Genomic DNA, 15079 nt, shown 5'->3' with positions numbered 1-15079 from the left:
AGAGAGAGAGAGAGAGAGAGAGAGAGAGAGAGAGAGAGAGAGAAAGAGAGAGAGAGAGCGAGAGAGAGCGAGATAAAGCAAGGATGCTATGTTAAGCCAATAGAGTTGTACCATCTTATAATGCCAGGGTTCAGGAACTATCTGAGTACAACTTTACTTTCATACAAAACATGAAAGGACCAGATTGTCTCCGAAGATTGAAGAAGATGAAGAGCCCTTTGAGGCTCTTCAAATGGAAACAAACCCATTAATTAAAACCATGCCTTAATACCACAACAACAAAATACCATCTTGTCTATCAGATTGGCAAAATTTAAAAAGAATGCAAATATCCCAGTGGAAGGGTGTTGGAAATGGGCATATACTTTTCATATACTTGGCAGGAATACAAATTTCTTCAATATCACATAATCAATTTACAAATAATTATTAAAATAGTTTTCCTAAACCAGGCATGGTGGCTCACACTTGCAATCCCAGCCCATAACAGGCTAAGGCAGGAGAATATCATATCATGCAAGTGTGCCACACAGCTAAGACCCTGTCTCAAACAAACACAACTTCTTTCTCATGCATAAGGACACATCTCAAACATATAAAATAAAACAGTGCAACAAATTTCATATACATTTAGACTCAAAACAATTAGCAACTGATTTCCCACTCTCCTTACCTCTCACCAGATTACTTTGAAGCAAAACCCCCACATTATATATTTTCATCTATAAATAGTTCAATGTGTATATGTATATACAGATAAAATAAATAAGCAAAAGTCAGTAACAAAAACAAACAAACAAACAAAAAAAGGTCTTTTGCCAGCACAACCTTGAATGTATTTTAACATATTCCATTTATCTACCATGCTTCCTAGCAGCTGCAGAACTATCTACAGACTGATCAGATTCAGGCTTGACTTTCTGGGATGAATACTTCACACATGGTAAGATACAATGGAAAGCAATACAATGCATGGCCATCCCTCTCTTAGTCACTCTAAGACAGAAGGTTAATCTGGGTTGTTCATCAAGAAGCTCCCATCAGTCTTTCTCAGGCTGTTATTGACAACTGCCTACAACCGTATTTTATTGGGGTGCTGTGTATTACCTGGAATATTTCTCCAAAACAAATTTCCCTCTCAAGTAACTGATAAGAAACTCCCTGAGCACATCCAGGGACAAAGGCCAACTTTGTGGAAACTTCATTTGCCAGTATTCAGAAGCTGGTATGATGGTCTTTTTTTCCTTCCTTCATTTTTTCCCCCTGAGACAGTATCTAGCCACATAGCTCAGTCTGGTCTAGAACCTGTGATTCTCCTGCCTCCACCTCCCAAGTACTAGTATTTATAGGTGTGCACCATGACAACAACCCCCAAAAGACACTTTCAAAACTCATGATCATTCTTTTATTGGGAAGTTAGACCAATATCCTGTTTATATGTGCTTGTTTACCTATTTGATACAGGGTTTCATACATTGCCCAGGCTGATCTTGAGCCGGTGGATGGGCATGAGCAATCCTCCTGCCTCCTCCTCACAAGTGGTATGTAAGTGGTATATGCTTAGTTTTTGAAACTTCCTTAACAAACCACTTTTTATTACCAGGCTATTCTAATATACACTGGTCAGAATATGTTAGTATTATGCTGTATTTTCTTTATTCCCATTAAAGAAATTAGAGAAAGGTCTTAGTACATAAAAAACAAACATTCAGAGATGGACCAGGGCAAAGGGGTAGACAAATATTGTAGGAACCATGAGAGTCACTGTATTGTTCCCAAATGGCAAAAAGAGGCTTTTATTACCTGCTGAGCTGTAGCATCCTGTTGGACATAAGCTACCTGGCCTGGATCTGTAAACAAAGTCTAGACAGGGGAAAAAAAAAGATGAAAAAAAACATATCAATAGATCTTTAGACCACTCGCCTACACAGGAAAAATTATTCTATTAAGCATCAACTCTTGGGAGAGTTATCTTGAATTATAGCTAGTAATCCTTCATTAATAAAGAAGATAAAGATTGTAATCTTGCACTTGGCTAAAAGCTTTCATCCAAATGGCTCCACAGAGATTGTATAAGCTAACCATCCCAAAGGCTAACATATTTTACTATTTACTCTCAAGCAAAACTTCTCTTAAGGTTCAATGTCACAGTTAATTAAAAAGGCATGTTATGAAAACATAGAAGACATGCCATGAACAGAACACACAGTTCACACTGAACCCTACTCACAAGAGATCTGTGAGTCGGTGAAAATGACTGGAGATACAGGAACATCCAGAAGAGCATTAAAAACACAAGGTTTATGACCTTGCAGAATATGAACACGTGTTGATCATCAGAAAAGTAGAAGGAACATAAACTGAATTTATATTCCATAGGCTGTTTCTTGGCTAAAGCCAGTAGTTATAATAATAAAAATAAAGAAATCTAATCATTCTAAATGCACAACTAGCAAAGGAACACTTCCAAAGCTATTAGAGCTAACAGCACTGTGGTTAATATCTTCAATACAGAAAAATATTCTCTTTGCTAACACTTTTAAAAGACTTTAATTTGCCTAAGACTTTAGAAAATTTATGGGAATAGAAGCTGGTTAAATTTGAATTCCAGAGGAATGCAAAGGAGAATTTCAAGAAGTATGAGATTTCTTCACTTTGACATTAAAAAATAATCAAAATTCAGACATTTAGTTATACAATAAACTAAAAGTTGAGCACAGAACATTCTTTACATGAGCTATCTGATTGTATTTTAATACAGAGGACTAAAACCAAACACTCCAAAATTACCATCTGAGCATGTGGCAATTCCATCTTTATATAGATTAGAAATGTGTTGATTAGGTAAGCCTCATTTCTCCTTAGAAGTGACTTCAGCCTCTTTGCATGAGGACAAAATTTTATGATAAAGATCCTACTGTAAAAATATGTAACTTGGGGGCTGGATAGATGGCTCAGTGGTTAAGAGCAGTAGTTGCTCTTACAGGCAGAGGACTCAGGTTCTGTTCCCAGCACCCACATGGCAGCTAAGAACTGTCCACAACTCAAGTTCCAAGGGATCTGATGCGGTCTTCTGGCCTCTGTGGGCACTGCATACATGAGTGCACTTACATACATGCAGGCAAAAATTCATACACATAAAATAAACCTTTTCACTTTTAAAAAGATATGTAAATTTTTTAGCTGGGCGTGGTGGCGCACACCTTTGATCCCAGCACTCCGGAGGCAGAGGCAGGAGGATCTCCATGAATTCGAGGCCAGCCTGGTCTACATAGTGAGTTTCAGGACAGCTGGGGCTACAGGGAGACCCTGTCTCAAAAAGACAAAAAAAAAAAGATATGTAAATTTTTTATAAAAACAAATATTTAGAGGCTGACAGAATAGATCTTGGTAGAGCATGTGCTTAGTATGCATAAAGGCCTTGATTTAAAAGTCAAAATACAAAATGAAAAAGTAATACCAATAAAACAATGTATTGAATACTTACTATATCTTCTGTACTCATTGTATGTATGAATGGGGAGGGGGTTGCATATACACTGATATATATATACAATGTAACTCATTAAAAACACTGAAGATCAGTTTGATTCTCTAGGGAAGAATGAGTTTCCCAGATGCTAAACACCCTGAATTTAATTCCCAGTGTTCAAAAATAAATACATGCTTAAAAATACTTTGTACATGAGCCCAGTGTGGTGGCACATGCCTTTAGTGCCAGCACTCAGGAGGCAGAGGCAGGTAGATCTCTGTAAGATCCAAACCAGTCTGTTCTACATAGCAAGTTCATAGGCCAGCTGTGGCTACAGGGAGACCCTGTCTCAAAAAGACCAAAAATTACTTTGTATATTGTGAATGTTTATAGGGTATTGTGGAAATCTGTGTCACTCATTTGGAAATTCTCAGTCACTGGGAAAAAACAAAAGAAGCTATAATGTATATAGCTTTACAAGTAAACACCTTGGCTTCTCCTTTCATAGTCCTATAAACGAGGACATTATTAATAAACAGTTGTTAATAAGCTAGTAGGTTCCTTTGCTAACACATTTAACTGAAATAGTGTATATGCTTTCACTGAGCTATCTTTGATTAAGCTACATACTGTATAGTATATAAAATGAAATGTCTGCTTCTGTATGCTCAGGGAAGGTAACAAATTGATAATCACAGCCAGGCATGGTGGTGCACGCCTTTAATCCCAGACTTAGGAGGCAAAGGCAGGCAGATCACTGTGAGTTTGAGGCCAGCCTGGACTATATAGCGAGTGCCAGGCCAGCTGGGGCTACAGAGAGACCCTGTCTCAAAAATATCAAAAGAAGAAAAAAAAAAAGACAAATTGACAATCATGTCATTGATCACTGGATAGGAGGGCTGATACAAAGCCAGTGCTCTAACTCATTACTGCACATAATTTAAGTAAATGAACCATCTCTTTCTCTGTCAAATTGGTTATAAACTCCTTGATAGCACAAATCTTAGAGGAATGTTTTCTGCATCAGAATCTAGTACAACAACTGACCCACAGCAAACATAAATAATTGCTTTATTAATTAATAAACAAGTCAAAAACAATCCTACACATGCCTGTGCAGCTTCCACTGGGTGGATGTACACCAGTGTGTGCTCTGGACCGTCCACTGATGTGTAGGAGGCACCATCTGCTGTGTACACCACCTGCTGGGGCTGACGGACCTGGTCATCGGTGTACACAATCTGAGCAACAGTTCCAGTATCCGGAACAAAGTGTACCTGTAGCAAAAATCAGGGAAGTATGTAGCAACTGCCCTTAAAAGCAAAATCAAATTCATAAGGCATATGACAAACTGAACACAGTTGAGCTTCCACAATATCCCCAATGGAAAAAGGAAAATGAATGTGCCTCTTCATCCACACTGGGATCTCTAGACTAGGAAGCAGGATGCAAGAAGTTTGAAGATTGAATGCTTTATGTTAGAGAACTGACTTGAATTCTTTTGCTTTAAAAGTTCAACACTGGGGGCTGGAGAGACAGCTCAGTGGTTAAGAACACTGGCTGTTCTTGCAGAAGGCCTAGGTTCGAATCCCAGAATCGAATGGCAGATAACAACTATCCATAACTCCAGTTCCAAGAGATCCAATGGCCTCTTCTGTTTTCCAAGGGCACTGCATAACATCGGTGCTCTTACACACATACAGGCAATACACACATACACATAAAATAAAAATAATAAAAAAACATTTAAAAATAAATAAAGAAATAAAAGTTCAACACTGATAAATAAGTCTTCTAGGGAATGATGAGGGCACGGTTAATTGATCCTGGAAAAGTAACAGCAGAGTTTTGCATGACCCCACCACTGAAATACACACTATTCTGTGATGACCTAAAAGCCAATTGTTTTCATAAAAACTCTATTTTTCAGTTGGGTGTGGTGGCACACACCTTTAATCCTAGCACTCAGGAGGCAGAGAGGCAGGTGGATCTCTGTGAGATCAAGACCAGCCTGGTTTACATAGCAAGTTCCAAGCCATCTGGAGGCTACAGAGAAACTCTGTCTCAAAAAACCAAAACCAACAAACAAAATTCTATTTTCAGCTGATGCATTAAAATAAGGTCAGTTTCTTTCCTACAGTTCTTTCATATGTGAAAGACATATCAGAGGCATATCAGGAAATGCCATTGAATCAATGGATGTGATACAACTCTTCCTTGCTAGATAGATGAAGGAGCAGAAAACCCTAACTTTTAAGAGGTTCTGGTCAAGTATTTCAGCTGTCACCAAGGGAAGCAATCTTCCATTTCCCAAGACCTATAGAACTACAAGTAAAACTGAATTTTGTAAAATCCTCTCAGAGAGGTCAGCTCTTCAAGGTTGATTCTGTGGAGGCTCCAACATAGCTAATGTGCCTAGTGCCTGATATGGAATGCTGGAAGCAGATGAGCAAAGCACACACTGGAGAGAGAAATCATGAATGTGGAAATTCAGCACTCTTAGTTGGAACCCTTACTCTTTCTTTCACTGACTTGGTCCTCATGTTTCTATGGCCGTTTTCTCCAGTAGAAAATTAAATAGATTCCACAGATGACATATGAACTAACTTCATCCCCAGAAAGAATGCCGGAGCCCAAGTGCAATTGAGCACCATAGGAATACAGCAGATTTCACTTCTCTGCTAAGTGATTAGTGTGCCTTCTATATACATTTGATTTATCCCTGAAGATAAAGCATGCATGCATATAGGGGAAATGAAGCACACAGCATATTTGCACAGCTTTCATTATTATAAGACAATCTTGTGACTTCAGATCTATCATCTTGTAACTTTCAATTTGCTCATTCACATCAAAGCCTTGAACTAGTTTCAGTGCTTAAAAGGAGGAGAAAGACATTTTCCTTAAACAATGAGACATCCAAGCTTTTCCATTTGGCTTTCCTCACTTAAATTCTATAAATAAGAGTTGGCAGAATAGGAACTCCTAGCCAAAAGCAGAAATGACTGGAAAGAAAGAGTGCAACAGGGATTCCTGACTTCAGTTCCCCTGTCTGGTTACCCCTGGACACACACACACACACACACACACACAAACACACGCGCACGCACACACGCATACACACACACACACTCACACACACACACACACACACACACACACACACATGGCCTCATAGATTTCCTTTTTGATAAAATAAATAACTTCATAAAAGCAGTTGTCCACAAGAAAGGTGGCATTATCAATTATTCTGCTGAAAACATTTCTGGAACCATTTTGTGCGCGCGCGCATGTGTGTGTGTGTGTGTGTGTGTGTGTGTGTGTGTGGTGTGTGTATGTATGTAATTTAGACTGCAACCTTTAAAGCATACCAGATGATTGCTTTTACTAATTACAGTATCGATTATATTGCTTAAATTAGTAATATTTTCACATTTGAATGTTTCATTTATCCTAATGTTTAAAAATAAGTTTTATGGGGCTGGAGAGATGGATCAGCAGTTAAGAGCACTGGCTGCTGTTGCAGAGGACCAGGATTCAGTTCCCAGAACCAACATGGTAGCTAACAACTGTCTGTAACTCCAGTTCCAGGGGATCCAACTCCTTCTGGCCTCTGAGCATTGCATGTACATGGTGCACTTACATACATGCAGGCAAAACATTCATACACATAAATAATGTTTTACATTTTGGCTGCATACAAAATATGGCTCCTATGATTACTGACCTATCCCATAATAGATATGTATCTAAAAGAGTTGCCTTTGCTAAGAAGAGTCAAAAGAACATACAACTGGCTCTGATAGCAGTTCAAAAGGCAGAGCTCATCATAACAGTAGTATTTGAATGAGTATCTAACCACCAAAACTGATGACATATTGAGACAGTTTGCACCCAGGGTTTACAGTCTAATTTTTTTTTTTAAAAAATGACCACTCATAGCCGGGCGTGGTGGTACACACCTGTAGTCCCAGCACTTGGGAGGCAGAGGCAGGCAGATCTCTGTGAGTTCAAGGCCAGCCTGGTCTATATAGTGAGTTCCAGGACAGCTGGGGCTACAGGGAGACCCTGTCTCAAAAAAAAAAAAAACCACACACACAAAAAGACAGAAAGAAAAAAAAAACAAAAAACACTCATTTTATAAACATACTTTGTGTTTCACTACTCACAAAGAATTGAAACCTTAGACCAGTTAACATAAAAGAAGCAAACAATGGTTTGAGGCTTTTCAGGATCGAAAGCATAAAAGAAAGCAAAGGTAGGGAAGCAGATTCTACCAGTTAAATACAGAGCAGTGACACCTAAAATTGGTAAGTGAGTTCTTCTAACTCACAGGGAACCATGTCTGACAGGTGAAGCGTTCAAAGTGTGGCCCATTCCTAGTTCTGAGCAAGTTCTCAGGGCAGCTCCCTCCCAGTCACTCCTACAATACAGGCTCTGGTATTTCTTTAGCTAGCAGTGAAATACCCAATTATAACACTGCTATCAATAGCGAGATGGGAGAGGGCACCCTTCACCTGTGCAGTGTTCTGTTCATGGTCTGCAGATGTCGGCCACACATGTGAGCTTTCATCTTTGGAATCCATCTTCTCCCTGTTGTACAGTTTCACGTCTGAGTTACCTACTGCAGCAGCACAGGATGAAGAACACTCATCTGTCCAGCACACGTGTGTTCATGAAGGATTGAAAGGTCTCTGCAGCATGCCTGAGAAAAGACCAGAAAAGAACCAAAATTTAAACGGATGACTTCATTTTAATAAATTATAGTTTCAAACACAAGGGGAGGGGCTTTGTTAAAAGGCAACACACCCTAGGCAAAAGGGTAAAAATTCATTATTTGTGATAATAATATAGTGTACTGCATACCTGCTATATTCCAAGTAATTATTGGGTAGGTGCATGTATGTGTGTGCATGTGTGCCTGCATGTGCACATGTGCACACAAATGTACTGCATATAGAATGTAACCCTTATGAAAATCACTGAAGGCAATCTTAGTTCTTTTGAGAAAAATAGGTTTCCCAGGTGTTAACTTCAGGTAAGTGCTGGGCTCACCCTCAATTCTGATTGCTGTGTTGCCCAAGATTATTCACAGTAGACACTGTCCTCATCTGTCACTATCACCTCTACTCAAAATGAACACCAGAATAATAAAAATGAAAAAAAAAAAAACAGCTGGTAGAAGGAGCTGGATTTTCCAGATCACAATCTGGTGAATGCAAATATAAGGCCTGTTTTCCATTTGCAGAAGTGATCACTGAGTAAACTGGAGCCTTGCCAAACACCAACATACAAAAAATCTACATGTGAAACTTTTTTTCTCTTCTAGAATAGACTCTTTAGGGTAATGAGCTTCCCTTTTGATGAGAATGATAAACTCTGATATCCTAAAACATCAGGAGATTCTCCTGGCCTGGTGCAGTTCTTCCCTCTTCCCATACTTCAGAGGGGAGGACAGGCAGAGCACCACTGAAGTCAGATGAGAAAGACTGCTAGCCAGAGCTTTCTCCATTATTAGAGGGAGTAGCCACACTTTCAGACCACACATATTCCAATCTCTAGACCAAAATAAAGCCTAAAGGTTACTGTAACGTCCTCTCTATACCTAACTTCAGTTCAGGAACTGCTATGCCCAAATTGCATAGCAACCACCTTTAGCACCTGTGAAGAGCCTGTTCCTGCCTTCCTAGTCCCTGCCCTCCACTGCCCCCACCACATGCACTCACTCACCAGGCATACTCCCTACTCACTCTGTCCCCATTCAAGGGTACCTGAGACACTGCCACACAGCAGAATTTAAAGATACATGAGGGAACTTTCTAGAAAAATGGGAATATTCTTTTTCTTAAATCAGGATTAGGGAGGCTGTTACATAGGGAAGGTATGTATCAAAAGTCATCAACAAACCTGGTGTGGTGTGGGGTTACAGGCCTTATAACCCAAAGACTGGAGAGTCTGAAGTAGGAGGAACTCAAGTTTGAGGTCAGGCAAAGCAAGACCTTACCAAAAGGAAAGAAAAGGCAAGTAAGTAGATGACTCAGTGGGTAAAGTGCAAGCATGAAGTCCTGAATTTTTATCCCTGGCACCCAAGTAATAGCCAGGTATGGTGGCATGTGTCTATAACCCCAGCACCTGGATGTCAGGGATAGACAGGTCCCTAGAGCTCACTGGCTAGCCAGTCTAGTCGAAATGGTGAGCTCCAGGCTCTGTGAGAGACCCTGTCTCAAAAAATAAGGTAGAGAGAAACAGAGAAAGACACCAATATCAATCTCTGGCCTTTACATGTACATGCATAGGTGAGCACACCTGTATATACACAAAGGGATACACATCGGAGGGAGGAAAAGAGGGAGAGAGGAAAAAGGGGAAAGAGGGATTGACGGGAGACAAAAAGAAAGGAGGAGGGGAGGAGGAAAAGAGAAAGAGAGGAAGAAAGAAAGGAAGGAGGGAGGGAGGGAGGGAGGGAGGGAGGGAGGAAGAAAAGACAGAATGGGGATACTGGGGGAAGGAGGAAGATAAACAGGGCAGGGGGACAGAGCAGGGAGGAGGATCAGCAAAATGTATGAAAATGCTATAATGAAGGCGAGGATGTGGTTCAGTTGATATAATGCTTGCCTAGCATGCAGGAAGCCCCAGTAGCCCATAAACCAGGGATGGTTATTCATGCCTATAATCCCAGCACTGGGAAGATGGAAACAGAGGGATCAGATAAGTCCAGGGTCACCATTAGCTATATAATGAGTCCAAGACCAGCTTGGGCTACATAAGGTAGAAAAAAATTGCTAATTAAGAAAATTTTTTAAGAAAAATGACTCCCTTATATAATGGTACTATTTTCAATATACGTTAAAAAAATGTTAAGGGTGAATGTTATATGGTCCATAAACTATACTTTAACCAAATTATTATTACTTTTTAAACACACAAACATTAAGATACCTAGGATTGGGGCTAGAGAGATGACACGGTGATTAAGAGCACTGGCTGCTCTTGCAGAGGACCTAGGTTCAGTTCCCAGCACTCACATGGTAGCTAACAACCAACCATCTATAACTCTAGTTCCAGGGGATCTGATACCTTCTTCTGACCTTTACAGGCATTTCATGCACAGCTACACTTACATACATGCAGGCAAAATACTCATATACATGAAACTTTTAAAAAAGATATCTAGGTGGCTGGAGAGATGGCTCAGCAGTTAAAAACACTAAATGTTCTTGCAGAAGACCTGGGTTCAAATCCCAGCACCCACATGGCAGCTAACAACTGTCCGTAACTCCAGTTTCAGGGGATCTGACAGCCTCTAAAAAGATATCTAGGAATAAAAATCCCAATAATATAAATATCTGTATGAGAAAACTACAAAATTATATAGAAGAATGTAAGGCTTACTGACTATCTTAGTTACTTTTCTATTGCTGTGATAAAATATGCTGACAAAGGCAACTTAAGGGAGGAAGGGCTTATTTTGTCTTAGAGTTCTTCAGTGGTAAATCCATTATGGTAGGAAATGCATGGCAGCAAGAGCAGAGGGCTGACTGGTCACACTGCATCCACACTCAGCAAGTAGAACATGAACAGGAAGTAGAGCTGGGCAATAGAGCCTCAAGGCCTACCACAGTGACCCAGTTCCTCCAGCAAAGCTCTACCTCCTAAACCCTCCCAACAGCACCATCAGCTGTAAGGTCCCAAATGTTCAAATATGAGAGTCTATGAGAAATGTTTCACATTCAAACTACATTTCACCACAGGTCCTCATAGACTCATGGCCACCTCTCATTCCAATTTCAAAAGTCCCCACAGTCCTTACTTAATGTTCCCAACACTGTTCAGAAGTCCAAAGTCCAAGATCTCTTCTGAGACTCAAGGTGATCTCTTAACTGTAACACCTCCCCCCACAAAATCAAAAAAATAGATTATATTCTTCCAACATAAAATGGCACAGAATATACATTCCCATTCCAAAGGCAGGAATATAGGCCCAAGCAAGGAAAGATCAGACCAAAACAAGACCAAAACCTAGCAGGGAAAACACCAAATCTTACAGTTCCAACTCATGCTGAAATGGGCTGGATGGGCTCCAAAAGGCTTGGGTAGCTCTATTCTACCAGCTTTGCTACCCAGAGCACACACAGCCTCTCTTGGACCTGCTCAACTCCATGCCACAGGTCTCCTAGACAGAATCTCCATTATTTTGGGGTCTCCACTACAACTTAGGTTTCACCTTCACAGTTTTACACAAATAAATGACTTCTCACGTCCTCCTGGCAGGGACTCTGAACCTCCTACATACTTGGGTTCAGGTGCTCTCTGAAACCAGGAACAAGACTTCACGACCTCCTCAGTCTCACATCTTTCATGCCTCCCAAATCAGTACCATGTGGATAATACTGACAACTTCTTTTGCCAACTTGGAATGGAGCCTAGCCATTTCATCAACTTCCATGTGCTGACCCTGGGAAAACAATTTCCAAAGTAGTTGCTTCCAGGAGCAGGGAACCACTTCAGATTAGACTTTCTTCATTTAAATGAACTTTGATCATCACAAGATGGAGCCTCTGAGGGGTAGTGCTTTACCCTCAGGACATCTTTCTTTTCTTTCTTTCTTTCTTTCTTTTTTTGAGACAGGGTGTCCCTGTAGCCCCTGCTGGCCTATAACTCGCTATGTAGACCAAATTGGCCTTGATCTCACAGAGATCTGCCTGCCTCTGCCTCCTGAGTGCTGGGATTAAAGGTATGTACCATCTTTCTTATTGTCCCAATACAATACAGAAAGTTCCTCTTTAATGATGCTGATGCCTTTAACAAATACAGCTGTTTTCTTGGTATCAGCCTGAACACTCTCCTGTCTTGAAATTTCCTCTGACAAATTAGTTCATTATCTTTAACCTCACCTTCACTCATTTCTCAAGACCTTTGCGGAATGAATCCAGATTCTTGGTCAAAATAGTGCATGAATAGATTCTATTTCAGTTCCTAACAGTCCACTGACTATGTTTCTCTTAGCATAAGTCGTCTAAGCTCCCACCAGACTGGCCCACTAAGGTGTGCTTCAATCATGTGAGAGCTTTTCTAGCCTGGTGTATCAAAATCTTCCATATTATAGTTATAAAACAGTTCCAAAGGCCTAAGAACCACCCGGTCAAGTTTATCATGGCAACAATCCACTTCTGGTACCAATATCTGTCTTAGTTACTTTTTTATTGCTGTGATAAAATATCCCAACAGATGCAACTTAAGGGAACAAGGGTTTATTTGGCCTACAGGTCCTAGGATGCAATCCACCCTGGTAGGGAAGGCATAGCAGCAGGGAGAGAAGGAATGGAGTAGGAAGCTGGCTGGTCACATGGCATCCACACTCAGGAAACAGTAAAATAAAGTGTGCTGGATAGCTTTAGTGTCAACTTGACACACCTGGGTTGAGGGAGCCTCAATTGGGGAATTGTCTCTGTAGGACTGGCCTGTGGACATGTCTGTGAGGCATCTTCTTGATTGTTGAGTGATGTGGGAGGGCCCAGCCCACTGTGGGTGGTGCCACTCCTGGGCAGGTAGGCCTGTGTTGCATAAGAAAGCAGGCTGAGCAGGGGCCAGTGGAGCAGGCCAGTAAGCAGTTTTCCTCCATGGTCTGTGCTTCAGCTCCAGCCTCCAGGTTCCTGCCCCGAGTTCCTACCTTGGGCTCCCTGATGAACTGTGACTGGGAGACGTAAGATAAAATAAACCCTTTCCTCCCCAAGTTGGTATTGGTCAGAGTGTTTTGTCACAGCAATGGAGAATCAAGCTAGAACATAAAGTCTCAAGGCTTACCTCCAGTGCACTACTTCCTCCATCATGGCTCCACTTCCTAAAGGTTCCACAACCTTCACAAACAGCACCACTAGCTGTGGACCAAGTGTTCAAACACATGAGCCTATGGGGGGCATTTCACATTCAAACACTGACTAAAAAAATCAATGAAGGAAGATTTTATTAACATTTAAAAAACTAATTTCTGACAGAAAAATTATAAAACCAGTATAAAGAATTCCTGTATTTCTTCGGATTCTTCAAATGACATTATTTACCATATTTACATTCTTTTTCTTGAACTTGTATGTGTGTGGTGCATGTGTATATGTATGCTTGCATGTATGTGAGTTCACATGTGTGTGGAGGCCCAAAGTTGACACTGAGTGCCTTCCTTGATGTCTCACTGAACCTAGAGCACACCAATTCTGGCTAATCTGGCCAGCCTGCCCTAAGAATATCCTGTCTCTGCCTCCAGGATTACAGATGGCCACTATGCCTGCCTGGCTTTTATGTGGGTTCTGGGGACCCAAACTCCCAGTCTTCATGTTTATATCCATTAAACCATCCCCTCAGCCCCTCTCTTTCTCTTTCTCTTCCTCCCTTTCTCTTTCCTTCCATGGTCACAACCCTTATTTTTTTTCTCTTTCATCTGAACCTTTTCAGAGTGAGCTGCAGACACTGACTCTTTGCCCATCATTTTGTTATTGTTGTTTGACAAATGGTCTTGCTAAATTATGCAGTCTGGTCTTAAACTCCTGGGCTCAAGTGATCCTCTTGCCTCAGTCTCCTGAATGATGAGAGGCACAGGTGTATGCCATCATTTGGCTTACTTCTAAATTCTTAAGTAACTCATTCCTAAAGCTAAGAACATTTTCTTGTATTATTATCAAAATCACACAGATAACACTGAAATGGCAATACTACTTTATTCACAGACCTTCCTGAAATTTTGTCAGTTCTCTAATTACTGTCCTTGACAGCCAAAGGAACATTTTTCTTTCTGGCTCTTATCCAATCTGGCATCACATGCTGTTCACCACGCCTGCTCTCTGTAATGTCCCTTGTCTCTTTCAGTGCAACAATTTCCTGCTCCTGGTCCTCTGTGACCTTGACATTTTTTTAAAGACACAGACCATTTATCTTTCAGAATGGTCTTCAATTTCAGTTTGTCTGACATTACTCCATGATTAGATTTAGGATATGTATATCCTTGTAAACCGGATACAACCCAAAGTGCCACTTTCTCTTTGTTTTCATTTCTAGAAAGGTGCTTTATGGGTTTTTTTGTTTTGTTTTGAACAGAAAAATTCATTTTTAATACAACTGACACTAAGATGCACATGCATTTTTAATCTCTATATATCTGATTATTACCAGTCACAGTCAGGTACTTTCTGAGCTTCTTGGCATCTGAGCATGGATATAAAGTCATCAGGTAGATTTCAATGCTAATGTTTTTCACATATACTAATTATTAAGGAGAAAATATTAATGCTTTGAAGAATTATTTTTATTTATTTATTTTTACTCACTTCCCAGATAGCACCCTCCCATAGCCTCCCTCCCCCAACTAGAGCCCTTATACTCTGTTACCCCTGCTACTGTCTGCTGTGTTGTCGGCACCTCCAGCCATTCCCCACTACTTGCCCTTCTGGTGAATCTAGTCAGCCTATCTAGAGGTCTTTGTTTTAGGAGGGTCAGCTCTTCCTCATCTAGATAAGATTGGGGTTTGCAGTTCATTTTCCCAGTTCTATGCTGGGTTACTATCTGGGAATCCCTTTGGCCACCCTGGCCAACAGCTCAAAAGAAGGTATCTCCTAT

General features: G+C 40.6%; 1 protein-coding gene across 2 annotated transcripts in view; it reads right to left on the bottom strand.

The window, feature by feature from the left end:
• Window positions 1–15079, bottom strand: part of Prdm10 (PR/SET domain 10) — a 143836-nt gene that overhangs the window by 73820 nt on the left and 54937 nt on the right. Inside the window, exons 1-4 of one of the 2 annotated variants that reach the window (XM_029555542.1) lie at window positions 9380–9442; window positions 7990–8177; window positions 4585–4749; window positions 1804–1863 (exon numbers count right to left, since the gene is read on the bottom strand). In XM_029555542.1, coding sequence (XP_029411402.1) covers window positions 1804–1863; window positions 4585–4749; window positions 7990–8058 — 294 coding nt within the window. In that variant the 5' untranslated portion in view covers window positions 8059–8177; window positions 9380–9442. Of the gene's footprint in view, window positions 1–1803; window positions 1864–4584; window positions 4750–7989; window positions 8178–9379; window positions 9443–15079 lie in introns of those variants that run through there. The other variant, XM_017802922.2, reaches the window with a different exon arrangement.

The sequence above is a fragment of the Nannospalax galili genome, unplaced genomic scaffold (assembly GCF_000622305.1).
Source record: "Nannospalax galili isolate Female #2095 unplaced genomic scaffold, S.galili_v1.0 scaffold6, whole genome shotgun sequence".
In the NCBI taxonomy this organism is placed as follows: domain Eukaryota; kingdom Metazoa; phylum Chordata; class Mammalia; order Rodentia; family Spalacidae; genus Nannospalax; species Nannospalax galili.
The sequence above is the reverse complement of the archived record's forward strand: the minus strand, read 5'-3'. Positions and strand labels throughout refer to the sequence as shown.